At 37.6% G+C, this 21,390-nt stretch overlaps 1 protein-coding gene across 3 annotated transcripts in view; it reads left to right on the top strand.

Moving 5' to 3' along the window:
* The first annotated feature begins 3,053 nt into the window (after positions 1–3,053).
* The window catches only part of SPICE1 (spindle and centriole associated protein 1), a 54,024-nt gene continuing 35,687 nt past the window's right edge, over positions 3,054–21,390 (top strand). For 2 of the 3 annotated variants that reach the window (XM_088024521.1, XM_028110589.2), the window contains exons 1-4: positions 3,694–6,380; positions 12,152–12,250; positions 15,564–15,611; positions 19,736–19,879. In XM_088024521.1, coding sequence (XP_087880647.1) covers positions 6,285–6,380; positions 12,152–12,250; positions 15,564–15,611; positions 19,736–19,879 — 387 coding nt within the window. In that variant the 5' untranslated portion in view covers positions 3,694–6,284. Of the gene's footprint in view, positions 3,138–3,693; positions 6,381–12,151; positions 12,251–15,563; positions 15,612–19,735; positions 19,880–21,390 lie in introns of those variants that run through there. The other variant, XM_028110591.2, reaches the window with a different exon arrangement.

The raw sequence follows: 21,390 nt of genomic DNA, 5'->3' as shown, positions 1-21,390 counted from the left end.
TATATAGGTGTTTAGTGCCATGCGTTTCTCTTGAAGTACTATTTCTGTTACATTTCACAAATTTTGATATGCTGTATTTTCATTTTCATTTAGTTCAAAATACATTCTGGTTTGATTTCTTGTTTGACTAATGGCTTTTTAAGATGTGTATTATTATTTTTTCCCCAAATTTTGAGGGATTTGACAAGAATCATTATGTTACTGATTTCTAATTTAATAACGTTGTAATCAGAGAACATTTCTAGCATGACTTGATTCTTTCTACATTTATTGAAATTTGTTTTATGGTCCAGGTTATTGTCCATCTTGCTAAAATTTCTGTATGTACATGAAAAGAATGTGGATTCTGCTGGTTGTTGGACTAGTGTTCTATGAATGTCAATCAGGTCATAATGGTTGATAGTGTTGTAAAGTCTTTTATAACCTTGCTGATTTTCTGCCTATTTGTATTACAAATCATTCAGTGAAGGGCACTGAAATTTCTGATTGTAATTGTGGACTTTTAATTTTATATTGCAGTTCCATCAGTTTTTGCTTCATTTATTTTGAAGCTCTCTTATTAAGTGAATAAATGTTTAGGATTTTTATATATTTTTGACTTAATGTCCTCTTTGCCATCATGAAATGATTTTTTTTTTTTTAATCCCTGGTAATATTCTGTGCTCTGAAAACTAGTTCATCTAATACTGATGAAGCCATTCCAACTTCATTTGACCAGTGTTGGCATGATATATCTTTCTACCTTTGTACTTTAAACTTCAGTTTTTATATTCATGTATGTTTCTTCTAATAGACAGCAATTAAAAAAATAATCTGACAATCTCTGCCATTTAATAGGGGTATTTAGACCATTTACATTTAATGTAATAATTGATATGACTCTATCATCTTGCTATTTGTTTTCTATTTCTCCCACTTGTTCTTTGTTTCCTTTTTTTGTACTTTTTCTGCTTACTTTTAGATTAGTCAAGTAATTTTTAGTATTTTTAGTATTTAGTATTTTCATGATGGCTTTAGGTTTTATGATATACATATTTAACTTATTACAGTGTACCTGCAAGTAATATTATACACATCAGGAATAATATAAGAATCTTATAGTAACAGACTTCCATTTTTCTCCTCTGGCATTTTTGCAATTGTTGCCATGCATTTTACTTTTACATATATTTTAAACCTCACAATACATTTTTATTATATTTATTTAAGTAGTTAGTTACTTTTAAAGAGATTAAAATAATAAGAAAAATAATTGTATATACTTACTCCTACAGCTATTTCCGGTGCTCTTCATTGTGTAGATTCAGATTTCTATCTGGTATGTTGTCCTTCTGTTTGAAGTATTTACTTTAACATTTCTCATAGTGAGAATCTACTGGTGATAAAGTCTATCAGTTATGTGTGGAAGCATCTTTATTTTATCCTCATTTTAAAAAAGATATTTTTGTCAGATATAGAATTCTAGGTTGACAGTTTTTTTTCTTTCAATATATTTAACTGTTCTGTCTTCTCACTTGCAATGTTTCTAATGAGAAATATGTTATCTTTATTTTTGTTTCTCTGTAATGTTTCTCTCTGAGTCCTTTAAAATTTTTTTATTATCACTGTTTATTAATGTGTAATTTATTATGTACACTGATGTAATGCTCTTCATCTTGTGTTTAGGTTTTGTTAAGCTTCTGGAAGGCAGGTTTGTGAGTAAAGATGCGATAGAAGGATTGAATTAGCAATGGGAGCTTATGGAAATTCTCCTCAGATTGCTTCAGTGTTCAATGAATTAGGAAGCAAGATCACTGGCTGAGACTGAGGATAGAGGTTGATATGTTGGATGCGATAGAAGGTATAAAGTTGTCATGTAGGAGGGTAGGAGAAATCAATGGAGGGGGAACTTTAATATAGTTTTTGGGCATCTTAAAGGGCACACTTAAAATTAGTGATCATGAATTTAAAGTCAACATGGTTGGGTGTTTATCTCCTTCCAGTTTCAGTTGCAAAGGTGCAGGCACTTAATATGTAGTTTTGCTAAGGCCAGAATTGTGGCTTTGCCCAGTATTACAGTAATTCAGAGAGGGGAAGGGAGTTGAGGATGTATGCAGCTAATTATTATATTGATTGATCAGCGAATATATCTACCTCAACAGATGTAATATCTATTTCCCAATGAGAGTGGAAACTATCAGAAGGCAGTTCTTAGCATCTAGAAGGTGCTGACTATGTATTTGCTGATCCCTGTATGGATGTCTTAACACTAGAAAAACCAGGGACTAAAGGAAGCTGTCATATTGGAGCAAATTAACTCCTTTTTCAAATAAAATGCTTGTAAAGTCCTTAACATGGCCCACATAGCTCTTTCTGTCCTGGCTCTAGCCTATTAAATCAGCTTCCCTTACACCAAGCTCCCATGCTCTCTCGACTTCAGATATACTGAACTTCTTCCAGTTCTTTGCACTTGCCACACAGCTTCGCATATGTGCCTCCCTCTGCAGGGATGTTTTATTCTTCAGGGATGTTTTATTCTTCCCTGGTAGCTGACTCATCTACTTTTCAGTTTTCCTGAATAATTCCTACAAATACTCCTATAAATTTAGTATTTACTAAGTATCTTCTAGTACTTGTCACAGTTCTGATTTTACATTTGTGTCGTCGATAGCTGTTTACTACTATGCAGTTAGCGTACTGAGGACAGGGATCTTGACTGTTTTTAGGTCCCGCAGGACCTACCATGGTCTGCGGCACATTTGTAGGCAGTATAAACATTTTTGGTAAAAAAAAAAAAATAAAGGTTAAAGTAAATGTTATAGGTGAAGCTTGGTGTGGAGAGCGACATCTTTCTTTTAGAAAATTCACGAGAAACTGGCTAGTGCTACAGGCCGACCCCTTCACAGCTTTGCCCTGAATCTTGCAGAGACCGGGGAAGAAAGGACTCACGGAAGCCAACTCGTCTCGTAATTACGGCCAGACTTTGGGAGGCGCCTGCGCACTGGCCTCACCGGATATACGCCAGGGAGTGGGGGTGGGGCTCGGGTAGCCTAGGCAACATCCCGGAAGTTGCGGGCTGCGTTAACCTGTGGCGGGCCGGGAGGTTCTGGAGCCTGAAGTTTTAGTGGCAGTGGAGGAGGCTGTCGGGAAACGGCAAGGCAGGTTGCGACGACGTGGCGGAGGCCTGCAGCCTGTATCCCCAGCGAGCCTTAGGGACCGGGCTGCAGGGCTGTAAAACGGTGGTGGCGTCTCCCTTCTGTTCCCTGGGGCTCTAGGCGCCTGGGTGGAGGATCCTTACATCGGAAAGCGCGCCGCGACTCTGTGTTTTGCGTTTGTGTGTGTCAGGATGAGTGTCTGGGTGTGTTGGTGTCTAGCGCGCTCCCCTTAGGCGCACCCTGAGTGTGCGCAGCGCTGTCGGGCACTTGTGCACAGAGCTGGAAGTTGGGGGGTACCGTATTGTAGCTATCAAGGAATTTGCAGTGTAGCAGGAGACAGGCTACCCAGGGTACTTGGGGACAGGGAGGGTCATGTCAGTCGACTGGATGGTCAGGAAAGAGTTTATCAGGAGGGGCCGCCGGAATGAGTTTTTTTTTTTTTTTTTTTTAAGATTTTATTTATTTGACAGAGAGAGAGAGAGACAGTGAGAAAGGGAACACAAGCAGGGGGAGTGGGAGAGGGAGAAGCAGGCTTCCCGCCGAGCAGGGAGCCCGATGCGGGGATCGATCCTAGGACCCTGGGATCATGACCTGAGCCGAAGGCAGACGGTTAACGACTGAGCCACCCAGGCGCCCCTGGAATGAGTTTTGATTAGTGAGTGGAGTTACCGCAGGGAGAAGGGAGTGAAAATCTGAAGGGTGTTCCACGCGGAGCAGAAAGGATGGGTGGAACGACTTGTGAAGGCGAGTGAGAGGAGCACAGACTGTTAAGGAAGGTCAGCTGGACCACAAGGAGGGCAGAGGGTCCGAGTGCATATTGGATTCCTCTCTGCAGGGGGGAGCCGTTAAAATCTTGTGGGGAAGAAAGTAAAGGGCCGAGGGCTATACTCTATCCTTGTATCGGGGTAAAGTATTGATTGCAGGGACAGTATTTGGAACGGGGTCCTGTTTCCCTTTGGTCAGTTTTCCACTAGCCAGAGTGGATTTGCTAAATCTCATCGTAACTCCCCTTACCTAAAATCCTCCAGTGGCTTCCTATGGGTTCTTTAGGATAGTGTTTAAATTGCTGTAGCTTAGAAGGCCATGATCTGTCCTCTGCCTTTCTTTGTAACCTCTTTCTAGCCTCTCACCTTTTCAAATCTGTTAGTCAAACTGAACTTCTCAAACCTTTTGTAATGCCTTTTCTCCCACCTGGAACATTCTTTCCCCCACTTCTAGCTTTATTCATACTTTAGCTCTCAGCTAAACATCTTGGGAGCAATTAGAGGGATATAGTGGTCTTTTCTTACTGTGGGTAGAGTAAGGTATTAACATGACCCTGAATTTCCTCCCTTTTTATTGTAATTACTCATTTTAATTGTGGTCTTCTGATAAACCCTAAGCTCTGAGGGTGCAGACTATTTTACTTTCTTGTTGTATTTTGTGCCTGGCTCTTGGCAGGTGCTTTCAAAATATTTGTTGAAATATGGGTAATGAAGTGGCAAATGAGTGAAGAAGTTCAATTAGAAGAAAGTGCTTGGACAAAAACATTCGTAGTAGAGATGAAGAGGGGACAGATGAGAGAGATATTTCAGGGAAAGAATGAATAGATTCCGGTATCTGATTGGCTAAGAGACAAGAAGGAATAGAAGGTGATGCTAAGGTTTTAAACTGGAGCAACCAGAAGGATGGTAATTCTGTAAGTTCAGTTGAGTTCAGACATTTACTGAGCATGCCAATTATATATCAAGAACTAGAGGTTGGTGGGGAGGGGACATGGATGATAAGCTGTATTTTGACTACATTGTATGTGAGATATTTGAGAGATATACACAGAAGGCAGTTGGAAATGAGCATTTGGTGTGTTGAGGAAAAATGTGGATCCTTAATTTGGGGCTCATTTTCACAGTGTGTTTATGTGCCCAGTGCATTTGTAGCTTTGATCAAGGGTATGAGTGAGATCACTGAGGGAAGATGTGAACTCCTTTCTTACTTTCTAGTAAGCTCCCTGAGAGCTTGTACCATATTAGACCTGTTTACTGTTTTGTCTCCTGTGCCTGGTCAGTGTCTGGCATGTGATAGATTCTCAAAAACAATGATTGGATAAAGAGAGAGGGTATCCAATGGAAAGATAAGAGGGTTGGGATAGAACTGTGTGCAGCTTTTTGATTATGTGGTATCTGAGGAGGGGCCAGCAGAGCCTGCAAAGAAGAGACGAATAGGAGAGAAACCGAGAGAAAGAGTGTCCTCGAAACCAAGGGAGGGGAGAGCTTCCAGGAGTGGGAGTCTTTAGATTTGCAAAGGGCTTTCCAATAATTTTATCAGTTAGGAAAGTATTAATATTTTAGATTTTTTCAAATAATTTTATCAGTTAGGTAAGTATTAATATCTTAGATTTTTTTCAAATAGGCCTAGATTTTCTGGGCTCTGCTGATTTTGTATTCCTTAGTACTATGAACCATCATAATATCTCTACAGTCTCACACTTCAGCATGTAAACTATAGCTCCCTTATGATATCTGATTTCTGTAAACAGCTCAAAATCTCTTTGTTAGACCACAGAGTCTGATCCTGGGTTAAGAAAAATATGCCCACTTGTATTGATGATGTTTAAGAGAATGCTTCTCAGTGCAAGGGTGGTTCCCGCGTTACAGCTTAGTTCTCCCTTTGTGATCTTAGCACACACAGGCTGGGATTTAGAGTTGGCCAGTATATTAGTCTCCTACACTGTATAACAAATTACCACAAACCTAGTGACTCAAAACAATACTCATTAATTATCTCACAATTTCTGTGAGGCAAGAATTTGGACATGGTTTAGCTGGGTAGGGTGCTTAGGGTCTCACAAAGTTATGATTAAGGTGTTGGTGGTCTGCATTCTCATCTAGAACCCAGCTTGGGAAAAGTCCGCTTCGACGCTCACCTCAGCTCATGTAGGTTGTTGGCAGAATTCATTTCCCTGGGGCTGTATGCCTGAGGGGTCTCTTGACTGACTTTCCCCTCCTGCGGCCCACTTCCCCTCCAGGCGGCCCACAATTCTCTGAGTTGCCGGCCCTCTGGCCCTTTTCACAGCCAGTCACCGTGGCATTTGGCTTCTTTATGGCCAGCAGGAGACTCTCTTGCTCTGCTCTCGTAAGACAGAGACTAGTATAGCCTAATGTAATCACAGGAATGACCTCTTCTCACATTTGCCTTGTTTTATTGGATAAAACAAATCACAGGGGAAAAAAACCCAGAACAAATCGTGGATCCTGTCCAAACTCAAGGGTAAGGGATGATACGATGGCATTATTCATTGCATTTCATCTTAGAGTAACCACAGCCAGCTTTGCTAGGCTCAATTGAAGTTAAAAAAAAAAAAGGGAACAGTAGTAGACTGTTGTAGTCCAATCAGACTTCCATAACAAAATACCAGACACTAGGTAGCTTATAAATGAGAAATTTTTTTCTCACAGTCCGGAGGCTGTGAAGTCCAGGATCAAGTCTCCAGGATGGTCATGTTTGGTAAGGGCCCTCTTCCTGGTTCCTAGCCACCATCTTCTTGCTGTGTTCTCACATGGTGAACGGGGTTAGGGAGCTCTTTGGAGCCTCTTTTATGACAGCATTAGTCCCATTCATGAGGGCTTTGCCTCCCAAAGGCCCCACTTCCCAAAGGCCCCACCTCCTAATACCATCACTTTTGGGGGTTAGGATTCAACATGAATTTTGGGGGAACAAATTCACTGTTTTTGTCAGTGAATAATGGGGTTTTTTTGGATGTTACATTTTCTTATGCTAAAATTCAAACCTGTTCACGTTCCCACAAATAATAGGGATTTGTTCAATTTTTTTTTTTTTAAAGATTTTCTTTATTTATTTGACAGAGACACAGCGAGAGAGGGAACACAAGCAGGGGGAGTGGGAGAGGGAGAAGCAGGCTTCCCGCCGAGCAGGGAGACCGATGCAGGGCTTGATCCCAGGACCCTGGGATCATGACCTGAGCTGAAGGCAGACGCTTAACAACTGAGCCACCCAGGCACCCCTGTTTAATTGTTTATATTAAATTTCCATATCTCTTTGCTCAAGAAAACTTCTGTTTGGATACATTATATTTATCATCAGAAGTCACTGTTAGTGTACAAATAGCTATGATTTAAAAAATATTGCTTTTCTTAGGGCGCCTGGGTGGCTCAGTTGTTAAGTGTCTGCCTTCGGCTCAGGTATCGAGCCCCACATCGGGCTCCCTGCTCCGTGGGAAGCCTGCTTCTCCCTCTATCAGTCCCTTTGCTTGTGTTCCCTCTCTCACTATGTCTCTCTCTGTCAAATAAATAAAGAAAATCTTAAAAAAAGATATTGCTTTTTTTAAATTTCTGATACTGTTATATCAAGGGCCTCACCAATGAAAGAAGTATATGGGCCTTTTGACTGCTCATAAACTTTTGTATACATCAGACTCATGGTTGGTTTTTCAGAGTTGAGGCTGGTAGAATTTCAGCCTCTGAATAAGTATAGTGTTTTAAATAATATAACTTGAATTATTTTAAGAGTAATATGGGTTCATGGTAGAAAATCTGGAAAATCTAGAACCAACCAGAGATAACTCAGTATTAGTGCCATTTTCTAGGAAGTGCATTACATTTAGTGAGACCTGTTTTTTTTTTTTCCCCAAAAAGGTGGTTTTATTAAAGCATGGGACAGGACCCGTGGGCAGAAAGAGCTGCTGCTGAGTCAGACCTGGTTTTGAATATCGCCTCCCAGCTGCCCATTATTATTTGTGTGACTTTGAGTGATATAATACACTTAATCTTTTAAAGCCCCATTTTTCTCATTTGGGAAAGGACTAATAGTTGTCACTGACACCATCATCATTAATCCTAAGTAGAACTTAGTGTGCTAGGTAGGGGTTCTCGACACCTTATGTATTTAATTAGTTCCATTTTACAGTTACTGGCAAAGTTGGGATATGAACCAGACAGTCTGGTTTCAGACTGTACTCTTAACCACTGTGCCGGATTGTCTCTCAAGACAGAATATTCCTCATAGGGTTGTGGGATTAAATGTGAAATGCTTAGCATAAATAAGTGCTTATTAATAATGTATGCATATTAACATCATTGAGAATATACTATACATGGGGTTCTGTATTCTACTTTTTACACTTAATTTTATGTGTTTTCTTGTGTCATTAAACATTTTTTTTTAAAGATTTTTTTTATTTAACAGAGAGAGACACAGCGAGAGAGGGAACACAAGCAGGGGAGTAGGAGAGGGAGAAGCAGGCTTCCCGCTGGGCAGGGACCCCGATGTGGGGCTTGATCCCAGGACCCTGGGATCATGACCTGAGCCGAAGGCAGACGCTTAATGACTGAGCCACCCAGGCACCTCTAAACATTTTTCTTAATACAGTTTTAATGGATGTATAATTCATCCAACAGATTTAGTGACATTTTATGATTCTTCTTTATTTCTGCAGAGTAAATTGATGAGTAAAAGAGTTAAAAAGTAAAATACATTATTTAAGGAGTAAAATACATTAGAAACTCTTTCTCAACAACTGTTATATTTTTCCATGACTTTTTAAAAAATAACAGCTTTATTAAGATATAACTTACCGTGAAATTTACCCCTTAGAAGTTCAGAGCTTTTAAATAAATTTACAGAGTTGTGCATTGATTACCACTGGCTCATTTTAGAACATTTTTATCATCTCAGAAAGAAACCCCATACCCATTAGCAATTACTCTCCATTCCCTCCTCTTTCCAAACCCTGCCAACAGCTTGTCTATTTTTTGTCTCTATGGATTTGCCTATCCTGGACATTTTATATTAATAGAATCATACAATATATGGCCTTTGGTGTCTGGCTTCTTTTTCTTACCATAATATTCTCAAGGTTCATATGCCATGTTATAGCATATATCATTACTTCATTCCTTGTATTGCTAAGTAATATTCCATTGTATGGATATACCATATTTTATTTATCCATTCACCAGCTGGCAGACATTTGGGATTTTTCTACTTTTTGTCTATTAAGAGTATAATCTTGGGGCGCCTGGGTGGCTCAGTTGGTTGAGCGACTGCCTTCGGCTCGGGTCATGATCCTGGAGTCCCGGGATCGAGTCCCACATCGGGCTCCCAGCTCGGCGGGGAGTCTGCTTCTCCCTCTGACCCTCTTCCCTCTCGTGCTTTCTATCTCTCATTCTCTCTCTCTCAAATAAATAAATAAAATCTTAAAAAAAAAAAGAGTATAATGTTGCTGTGAACATTCATGTGCAAGTTTTTGTATTGACATAAGTTTTCAATTCTTGGGCATATACCTAGGACTAGAATTGTGGTGACTGAGTTTAACTTTTTCAGGAACTGTCAAACTGTTTTCCAATGTGGCCATGCTATTTTACATTCCCACTAACAATAAATGAGTATTCCAGTTTCTCTACATTCTCACCAACGCTTGTTATTTCCACCTTTTTAATTATAACCATTCTAATGGGTATGAGGTGGTATGTCATTGTGGTTTTGATTTGCATTTCCCTAAAGACTAATGGTGCTGATCATTTTTTCATGTGCTTATTGGCCAATTGTAGTATCTTCTTTGGAGAAATGTTTCTTCAGCTCCCTTACCCATTTAAAAATTGGAATATTTGTGTTTTTATTGGTGAATTGTAAGTTTCTTTTATATATCCTGGATCCGGGTTTCTTATCAGATGGGATTTGCAAATATTTTCTCCCATTCTGTTAGCTGTCATTTCATTTTCTTGATGGTGTTTTTTGAAGCACGAAAGTTTTAAATTTTGATGGAGTCCACTTTATTTTTTCTTTGGTTTCTTGTGCTTTTAGTGTTATATCTAAGAAACCATTGCTTCATGAAGACTTATGCTTATGTTTTCTATCAGGAGTTTTGTGCTTTTAGCTCTTACATTGAAGTTGGTGACTTGTTTTTAGTTAATTTTTATATATGTTGTAAGGTAGAGGTCTTAATTCATTCTTTTTCATATGGATCTCCAGTTGTCCCAGCACCATTTGTTAAAAAGACTGTTCTTTCTCTATTGAATTGTTTCTTGGCACCTCTGTTGAAAATAAACTGACCACACATGTGATGAGCACTGGGTGTTATACGCAACTGATAAATTATTGAACACTACCTCTGAAACTAATGATGTACTATATGTTGGCTAATTGAATTTAAATAAAAAATTTAAAAAAAAAGAAAAGAAACTGACCATAAATGTAAGGGTTTGTTTTGGATTTTTGACGTATTCATTTGTTTGGCACTCTTAAAATAGCAATGCTAAGGACACTGGACTAAATATTACACAAAATTAGAATAAGACTCAATAGTCCCTGTACACTAGGATTTTACAATACATATGTGTGACTTTTAACAAGCAGCACATATACATGACTCCCTTTCCAAAACAAAGATACAGAATATTCTATTCTATTCTGTATCTTTTATTTATTTGTTTGTTTATTTTTTAAATATTTATTAGAGAGAGTACGTGCAGGGGAAAGGGGCAGAGGGAGAGGGAGAAGCAGACTCCCCACTGAGGAGGTTGCCCGAAGGGGGGGGTGGGCGCTTGATCCCAGGATCATGACCGGAGACCTGAAGGCAGATGCTTAACTGACTGAGCCACCCAGCGCCCTGTTTATTTTAAAAAGAGATATTTCTATTTATTTGAGGGAGACAGAGTGAGAGCGTGCACGCACATGAGTGGGGGGAGGGGCAGAAGGTGAGAATCTTTAAGCAGACTCCCCGCTGAGCATGTGGAGCCTGACACAAGGCTCCATCTCTTGACCTGAGATCATGACCTGAGAGGAAACCAAGATTTGGTTGCCCAACCAAGCCTCTGTTCCAGGCACTCCTCTATTCCGTATCTTTTAAAATGGTGTTTATGGTTCTGCCACTTACTATGTGACCTTCATGGTTGGTTAGTTCTTTGTCCCTTAGCTTTCTCATCTGTAAAATAAATAGTAAATACTTAACAGAATTACTGTTAGGATTAAAGGAAATACTGTGTGGGAAGAGCTTGCTTAGAACAGTACCTGACTTGTGTTAGCTAATGCCATCATTATCACCACCTCCACTGTCCTCATTACCATCACCGTAAGACAGTTAAATGTTATTCTCAAATGTCACTTATCTCTTTTGCGGGATTGTAAACCCTGAAAATAGATAACATGTTTGAGGAGTCAATGTGATTGATAAGACAAAGCAAAGAGGACTGAGGAGAAGCTCTTGAAAATACTTGGATTTAGATGTTTTTAATTACTAAATCATTTTTTTTAAAGGTACTTAAGGAAGATACTACCGTCTTTATTTTAGGATAATTTGGAATAAGGGGGTCAGCTCGAAAGTTCTGTAATGAAAGTGTGTAATGAAGTTTTGGAAAGGGAGTCATGTATACGTATTGCTTGTTAAAAGTCACACATATGTATTGTAAAATCCTAGTGTACAGAGACTATGAGTCTTATTCTAATTTTGTGTAATATTTAGTCCAGTGTCCTTAGCATTGCTATTTTAAGAGTGCCAAGCAAATGTTAGCAATTTCCAAATGCTAGTTTAGTACCAGTAATTACCCCCACTTAGAATTGTGTGGAAATATGCTAGAAATGATATAACTCATTTGTTCTCTAAAATTTAGCCACCTTTTTTTAGGTAAACATATGTATCTGGTAGTGATTTTAAGTGCTCTTTGCCTTTTTCCTATTGCTTTGAGATTGTTAGCCTGTGACTGACATTTTCTCTGTTAACTGACAAAGCTTATGCCTGTTGTCGTAGGTCTGTGCTTTAAGTCATAATTTGTATTCCTGGAGTTCTTTATTAAGCAAATATACGTAAGTTATCAACTTGAAACCTGTTTTATTATAGTTATCAGTACAGCTTTCTAATTGTGAAGTGAAAGAACCAAGTATTTTGGTTCTTTCTTTCATTATGCTTACATTTTTCTTCTGACACTTTAAAGTTTATTTTCCTAGATGTCTTTGTTCCCATCCAGCGATACTTAATTACCACTTTTTCTTGTATTTTAAAAATTTGATATGATTATTGCTTCTAGATGTCACTTGTCAGAGTGAACCGTTATGGTCCTCGGGGAGGAGGAAGGAAAGTGCTGAAGGTAAAGAAGAAGAAAACGTCAGTGAAGCAAGAATGGGATGTAAGTCTAGATGGGATAATAAACCTGTCAAATTGCTCTGGAGGAATAGATGTGATGACACGGCCCTGATCACTTGAGACAGTGCTCTGAATGTGATAGGGTGGAATGGATTTCTGGGCACGTTATATCCCAGGTCTTGGAAGGAAGAGCAGAATCCTTCGGGGATTTTTTAAGAATCCACACGTCAAGGTCATAACCTGTACCTCTTTTGAAGAGGGAATCTTAAGAGGGTGGGGAGAATGTTTTTTAAAAAGTCCCCCTGTCCTTCACTTTGAGAACTCACTGCTTTAAGGCAACTGGAGCTAACCTGTGTCACTGAAGTCTGAATTTTTTTTGGTACTTTTTAAAGATTTGCCCATAGCAACCAATGACATCATAATCATACGAGTGGCATTTTCGGCTGAAAAAGCAGGTGATTCTTGCTCTCTTACTCCTTGAACTGTTTTGTTTTTCACCTCCAGAAGCTGGTCAGTTTCAGTACAAAGGTTCTCTTAAGATGTAAGACAAGTCTCAAGTACCTGGGACATACGATCCCTGGCTCCCACTCTGATTACTGTTTGGTATTATCAAGGGCATCTTTATCTTTCACAGCTTGGTACTTTAGTTTGAACCATGACACTTTAGGTGCCTTTTCTTTCTGTTGTGGAGAGCAACTAGTCAGGGACTACTTTTGATCTCAGGGATTCTTTTGGACTTGGAAACTTCTGGGCAAACTGACAGCCTTTTTGAAGTGGCTCAGGGGGACTTACCTACGTTTATATTGCTTTGTTGTCATCTGATTGGCTATAAAATATTATTAGGGTGTGATTCTAAGGCAATGAAACTGATTAAAAGGAAAAAAATGCATGTGATAACTTAAAAGTTACCCACTTCAGAGTGGTTACTGTGGGAAGTTTAATATTTATTTTGATTTGCTGCTATTGCTCAAAACATAATCGAAACCCACCATTTGAAATTGCATTTTCCTCATTTGCTTTTTATTATCTCCAGTGCTGGAATAATCTGTTTTTTGTAAACTAAGCTTGGAAGTAGTTTTAAGTCATTGGGAGTAAATAGTAAATGAAGGAGAGATCAAACTGAATAATACTATTTTGATAAAAATAGTGAGATGGTTTTTGAAATGGCTTGTAAATTATATTTACAAGCCATTTCAGAAGAAAATCATTTTAAGCAGTAGTAGTATTAATGAAATTATATTTTCACCCATGAGAACTAAGTTCAAGCATATCCCTTATATGCCTGAATTTTATTATGATTATTAAAAATCTCAAGATCTTATGGTTATATCTTGTGCTTTTCTAAATTAATATGAAAGGAATAACAGTTTTTGTGTAGAAAATCCTTGAGCTAAATATAAACTGTGGCCAAAAAGTTAAGTCTTTGAATATATTGGAATCTATTTTACCAGATCCAGTTCTCTGTATATCTGTTGGAAGTAGAACTCTAACTTGTTTTATTTCCTGCCTTACCAAATCTGTATAACAAAATGGCTGAAGTCACTTTGGAGAGGGCCAAATTGCAGGGCAGCTACTTCAAGCTGTGTAGGTTATGCATTGCACAATCCCAAGGGGTACTGTTTACATGGACCCAGAATAATAATGGTAGCTCCTGGAGTTGTGGGGTGTGGTAGATCTGCCATGTTGATTTAGTGCCTTTTTGCGTAAGTGACTGTTTTCACATTTTATGAAATTATACAGTGCCCTCAAACTTTATCCCTTATTATGTATGATATATTCTGTGCTTAAGTTGTTTGCATGCACACAAATTTAACCTCTCTATAGTGATCACAGTTTATCTTTTAGGAATCTTTAGAGGTGCCTCATTCTCTGGAATGCAGTTTGAAAACTACAATTTCGGTTAAACTTACTCATTTTGAATTACATAACTACCCTGTTTTATTCGTTGTTTTAATATAATATATGCCTGCTTGGTAAATTTAGTGCTTATTTTCTGTAAGATACCTAAAAGTAGCCCATTATTTTTTAATAAGAAAACTAAAAATAACCCATATTAATATTTAAATTGAGAATACTCGTTCCTGGACAGGAAGTCTTTTTTGTCTCAGGACTTTGAATCTATTTTCAGCCTCTATTTTTTTTATTTTTGTTTTTATTTATTTTTTGTGTTTTTATTTTTTATTATTATTTTTAAAGATTTTATTTATTTGCTAGAGAGAGAGAGAGCATAGGTGAGAGAGAGTGAGCGAGAGCACAAGCAGGGGGAGCTGCAGGCAGAGGGAGCTGCAGGCAGAGGGAGAAGCAGGCTCCCTGCTGAGCAAGGAGCCCAATGCGGGACTCGATCCCAGGACCCTGGGATCATGACTTGAGCTGAAGGCAGCCGCTTAACTGACTGAGCCACCCAGGCGTCCCTATTTTTATTTTTTTAAGAGACTTTTTTTTTTTTAAAGATTTTATTTATTTTTTGACAGATAGAGATACAGCGAGAGAGGGAACACAGGCAGGGGGAGTGGGAGAGGGAGAAGCAGGCTTCCCGCTGAGCAGGGAGCCCGATGTGGGGCTTGATCTCAGGACCCTGGGATCATGACCTGAGCTGAAGGCAGACACGCTTAACGGCTGAGCCACCCAGGTGCCCCTGTTTTCAGCCTTTAAAATCTAGCGTGTACTCATACCTAACCACATATAAATGAACAATGTAAGTTCATAGGTGTGACATAACTCTCTGAAGAATGTGAACAAATATGGTAAGAAGTTTGAATAATAAAACTAACATTTTATTTTAATTTAAATAAACACATTTGTTTTATATATTATGAAAAAATAGAAATAATTTTATTTCAATTTAAAATAGCAATTTTATCTTGCTAAATGTGATGATCAGACAAATCCCTTAACTCTTCAAAGAAAGGTTTCTTGGAGGTTAGCATGCTTAGTTAAGTACATAATTTTTTAACTGAGGCCCATTTGGCATGTGGGAGAAAAAAGATATACCAGGCTCAAACTAATAAAAAAAGGCTTTTGAGGGCGCCTGGCTGGCTGAGTCAGTAGAGCATGCAATTGTTGATCTTAGAGCCATGAGTTTGAGCCACACATTGGGCATAGAGATTACTTAAAAAAAAAAAAGTTAAAAAAATTTTAAAAAGGCCTCTAAAAAAAAAAAAAGGAAAATGAATTTATCAAAAATAAACTAAAATTGATTTTAAATGTTTTTAACTTAGTTTAAAGAAAATTTTTCCTGTAAGAAAATTACCCAAAGAAAGTGAATAAACATTGAAATCCTATTTTTAAAAAAATCCAATATATACTAATATTTTGTAAGAAAACTTTTTTTTTTAAAGAAAGTTCTTTTTTTGCAGAATACTGTGAATGACCTAACAGTTCATCGGGCAACTCCTGAAGATCTGGTAAATTTAATATCAAAAGTTAAGATTTGTTCAATGTTTTATTTGATATTTGGTTTCTGACCTTCAGAATAGAAACCAGAGGTATTTCCTGGAAGTTCTTCCATTGTATTTCATCTTGCTTATGTCTATATGAAATTGAAAAGCATATCATCTGGACTTCCTGATTTTACCTGGGAATGTCACTTAGCATGTATTAATATTTTATTAGATAGGTTTGGTTTCAAATCTCTCTGTTCAAATCTCTCCAGTATTGCCCTGTATACACCTATTGTCTTCTAGTCTCTGTAGGTATCTCTAGCCTTATTTACTGTTACTTCTTGTCAATGTACTAATTTATTCCTTGAATATGCCAGGTATATTTCCACAGTTGAGCCTCAGTTCATGTGATTTTCTTTACTTGGAACAGTTTCTCTACCTTCTTGTCTACCTATCCAAATCTTACTTTGTTTCCTTATCCTAGTTTAAGTCTTACTTTTAAAAAGGTTTCTGCTATAGACTAAAAAAAAAAAAAAAAGCTTTATTGAAATACAATTCACATACCATAAAATCCACCCTTTTAATGTGTATGACCCATTGGTTTTGAGTATATTCATATTTTCTAATTTAGAACATTTTCGTCACTCCCTGAAAGAAACCCTGTACCTGTTAACAGTCATATGCCCCATATGCCCCTCTTCCTCAACATCTAATCTTCTTTATGTCTCTATGGATGTGTCTATTCTGGATATTTTTTTTTTTACTTATGTTTTAAAAGATTTTATTTATATATTTTTTAGAAAGAGAGCATGAACACGAGCGGGGGAGGGGCAGAGGGAGAGGGAAAAGCAGACTCCCCGCTGAGCAGGCAGCTTGATGTGGGACTCGATCCCAGCACCCTGGGATCATAACCTGAGCTGAAGGCAGACGCTTAACCAATTGAGCCACCCAGGCGCCCCTATTCTGGACATTTCATGTAAATGGAATACGATGTGTGTCCTTTTGTGTCTAACATAATGTCTTCAAGGCCCCTCCATGTTGTAGCATGTGTCAGTACTTCATTCCTATTATTGCTGATACTGTTACATTGTATGGATAAGTTGCTGGACATTTGGATTGTTTTCACTTTTTGACTGTTATGAATAAGGCTGTTCTGAACATTGGTGTACAAGTTTTGTGTGAACATATGTTCTCAGTTCTCTTGTTATATACCTGGGAGTAGAATTGCTGGGTCATATGGTATCTCTACAGTTAACTTTATGAAGAGCTGCCAAACTGTTTTTCAAAGGGGCTGCACTATTTACATTCTTACCAGCAGGCACGAGGGTTCCAATTTTTCCATATCCTTTGCCAACACATGTTATTACCATATTTTTAGTTTTAGTTTTCCTAAGTGGGTGTAAAGTGGAATCTCATTGTGTTTTTGATTTGCCCTAGTGACTAATGATGTTAAACATCCTTTTGTGTGCTTATTGGCCATTTGTATTATCTTCTTTGGAGAAATGTCGATGCAGATTCCTTAGCCAGTTAAAAATTGGATTACTTGTGTTTTTATTGTTGAGTTGTAAGAGTTCTTTACACATTCTGGGTCCAAGTTCCTTATCAGGTATATGATTTGTAAATATTTTCTCCCATTCTGTTGGTTGTCTTTTTATTTTCTAAATGGTATTCTTTGAAGCACAAAAATTTTTAATTTTGATGAACTCCAGTTTATTTATTTTTTCATCAACTGTGCTTTTTGTATCATATCTAAGAAACCATTGTCTAGCCCAAGATTCACAAAGATTTCTGCTATGTTTCTTTCTAAAAGTTTTGTAGTTTTAGCTCTTATGTTTAGGTCTTTGATCCATTTTGAGTTAATTTTTGTATATAGTGAAATAGGGGTCCATCTTCATTCATTTCTAAATGGATATCCTGTTGTCCATGTACCATTTGTTAAAATGACTGTTCTTTCTCCATTGAATTATCTTGACACCCTTGCTGAAAATCAATTGTCTATAAACATAATGGTTTAGTTTGGACTGTCAGTTTTATTCCACTGATCTATATGTCCATCCTATGCCACACAACATTGTCTTGATTATTATAGTTTTGTACTAAGTTTGAAGTTTTTTGAAACTGCCCAACAATGGGTATCTCCTCTAAACTGTTCTCATACTTACTATCTATATGAGGCATTGTGTATGTGTTGTCTACTGCATTTCATTTATCTTTATATGTACAGTTGGTCCTTGAACAATGTGGGGGTTAGGGGTGCCACCCTCTGCACAGTCAGAAATTTCTTTTTTTTTTTTAAAGATTTTATTTATTTATTTGAGAGAGAGAGAATGAGAGATAGCACGAGAGGGAAGAGGGTCAGAGGGAGAAGCAGACTCCCTGCTGAGCAGGGAGCCCAATGTGGGACTCGATCCCGGGACTCCAGGATCATGACCTGAGCCGAAGGCAGTCGCTTAACCAACTGAGCCACCCAGGCGCCCCAGTCAGAAATTTCTTGTATAAGTTTTGACTCCGCCAAAACTTAACTAGTAGCCTACTATTGACAGGAAGCCTTACTGATAACATAAACAGCTGATTAACACATATTTTGTGTGTTAAAAATATTATATACTGTATTCTTACAAAAAAGTAAGCTAGAAAAAAGATAATGTTATTAAAATCATAAGGAAGAGAAATTACATTTACAGTACTATATATTTATTGAAAAAAATCCATGTATAAGTGGATCCGTGCAGTTAAAACCCGTGTCATTAAAGGGTCAACCGTATGTGCCCTATCTCCCTGGGCAGATTGTTAATGCTTTTGAGGGATAAGGGCTATATCTTGTATGTCTTTGTGGACTTAGAAATCTTAATCTTAGTAGATACTCATTAAATATTGAGGATAATAATGATGCCCTACTGACTTAAAATTTTTTTTTATGAAAAATTTCAAATTTACGTGAAAATGGAGACAAAAGTATAAAGATCTCCCATGTACTGTTTACCCAGATATAATAGTTATTAAAATTTTGCCATAGTTCTTCATTTTTCATACCCTTTCCTTCCTTCACTATAGCATTTTGAAGCAAATCCCAGGGAACATGTCATCTTGTGCCAACATACTCATTTTGCATTTTTAAAAATATAGACTTTTTTATATAACCACAATGCCATTATCACACCTAACAAAAGTAACAATAATTTTTTGGTATTTTCTAATTCGAAGTCCATATTCATATTACCCCAGTTATCTCAAAAATATCATCTTCATTTGTTTTTTGTGTTCAGAACCCTTAATAGCATTTGGTTGTTGGTCTCTTAATGGACTGATTTCTTATTTACATGGTGAGAACAAAGCAGTACATTTTATTCGTCTTCATAGTTCTGAATACTAGAGTGCTTGTAAAGCCAATATCTGCTCCTATTCCTTAGCCACCTCAGTGAACTCTTCTCCTGCAACTCTTAAGCTATGGCTCATATCTCTGCTTCAGGAATCCATTTTTCTGGAGTTCTGCCTTTCCAGTGACCCACTTCCAAATGCAGCCATTGCAGGGCTATAAAAATACTGCATTGTTAGTTTTTGGTAGTGACGTGAGTATTATGAAATGGGTGTGTCTTTGCCAAAGACGAGTCAGTGGACTTTGTGCCTTTTACATTGTTCTCAGTGTGTGTGTGTGTGTGTGTGTGTGTGTGTGTGTGTGTGTGTATGTAATTGTACAGTACAAACATATGTAACTGAATATTTTAACAGAACAATTCTTAACTTTCTTATGTGTGATTTACTCTTAACATTTTCTACTCTGTATTCTGTTTTATGTAAAAAATGTTGGTTTGACCCACTAATTGATTTTACCACCCATTAAATGAATCCCAGCCTATAGATTGGAAAATAACATTTTATTGGATTATCTTGTACAAAGGAAGTAGAAATTAATATTTTTTTCATTTTGTCTTTTTGCTAGGTCTACTAGTTCTAGATACTTCTTTTTTTTTAAAATCACTTTTGAAGATTTAGAAGACTGAAAATTTTGGTTGTGTATATGTATGAATATACACATGTTGGACCAGAAAAAATTTTTTGAAGATGAACTAGATTAGGTGGTCCCACCATCTGAATAGGCAACTTCTTTTTTCCTGAAGCATTCTTTTATATTTTTTTCTTTTGTACAGATACGTCGTCATGAAATACACAAATCAAAGAACAGAGCATTAGTACACTGGGAACTCCAAGAAAAAGCTTTGAAGAGAAAATGGAAGAGGCAGAAACCAGAAATTTCTAATCTTGAGAGAAGAAGATTGTCTATAATGAAGGAGGTAATGCTAAACTGCATTATCTTTAGAGTTAGAGAAGAAAATGATAAATAGATTTCTCTCTTTCCCTCACAAATTTGATTCACATTGGAAGGACTTTAGTAAATGACTGCATCCTTATACAATGATGTACACATGGACTCTGAAAAAAGCAGTAGAGGTATGATTAGGGTCTAGTTTGGAGGTTTGAATTCCTACATGGAAAGTTACTGTTTATGTGACTTGCCTGATTGTACTGTTACGAGATTTCAGTGATATATACTAACAAACTGACTAGTACATTATTTGGCACATAATTAGTGCCAAACAGTGCTATTAGATTGATTACTTTGCAGAAAAAAAAATGTGTGCTTGTCCAACAAGTTAGTAAGCCACTTGTCTTTGGCTTAATCTTTTGCCAGATGTACGGTATTTGGATAAGTAATCAGATGTGTAGGAATAAATAATATGGAAAATAAGAGGAAACTACAGCAAAAAACCTTTGATTTGGGATGAAATCATTGAAAAAGAAATATACTTCGTAGTGTTGCTTTTTTTTTTTTTTAAGATTTTATTTATTTATTTGACAGAGAGAGACACAGTAAGAGAGGGAACACAAGCAGGGGAGAGAGGGAGAAGCAGGCTTCCCGCGGAACAGGGAGCCCGATGTGGGGCTCGATCCCAGGACCCTGGAACCATGATCTGAGCCGAAGGAAGATACTTAACGACTGAGCCACCCAGGCGCCCCTGTAGTGTTGCTTCTTGTTCATTGTTGAAGCTTATGGCACTTGGCTGTCTGGGTGACCTTTCACTGTGGCTTTGAATCACTCTGTCTTTTGAGGAATTCATTAGGCTTGTTAGTGAAAGGTAAAAGTCTTAATCTTATATCTCATCAGGAAGAATTCTGTCTCCCAAATAAATGTTTACATGGACTTGTAAAAAGAACAGTAGATTGAGACCATATGGTTCTTTACATTTAAGTATCTTTTGATAATCTTGGACAAGGTATACATATTTGAATATTATGTAGTAGTTCTCAGTGACCAGGAAAAAAGGCAGCCGCTTTGAGGCAGCTGGGCTTTTGTGTCCCATCTCTGGTGGCTCCTGCTCATGTCCTGAATTGCTCATGTCCTGAAGGAAGGGATGTGGTTGAAGTAGGGATTGAAGGAGGAGTGGTGGGAGAGGATGAGTGAAGTCTCTCTGCCTTTCCTTCAGTCCCATTCCTCAGGCTCTGATGTTGTGGTTCTCAACGCTGACTGCACATTAGATCAGTCAGTGTTGAGATCTTCCATTAAAAAAATCACTGTATCTGGAGTCAGATATTTCTATACTCAGATAATCTGATTTAGTGGACGTGTGATATGGCCCCACTTAGGTATTTTTTAGACAGTTTTTATGTACTTTTAATTCCTTACCAGGGTTGAGAACCTCTGCTATTAGTAAGATAAGTATTTCCATTTAACAATATATTTCGGAGGTTGTCCCATGTCAGTATTTAGAAATCTACCTTTTCTTTTTTTTTTTTCTTTTTAATG

The sequence above is a fragment of the Eumetopias jubatus genome, unplaced genomic scaffold, assembly GCF_037043125.1.
Source record: "Eumetopias jubatus isolate StellerSeaLion01/CBP00866 unplaced genomic scaffold, mEumJub1_p1.0 scaffold_1, whole genome shotgun sequence".
In the NCBI taxonomy this organism is placed as follows: Eukaryota; Metazoa; Chordata; class Mammalia; order Carnivora; family Otariidae; genus Eumetopias; species Eumetopias jubatus.
The sequence above is the reverse complement of the archived record's forward strand: the minus strand, read 5'-3'. Positions and strand labels throughout refer to the sequence as shown.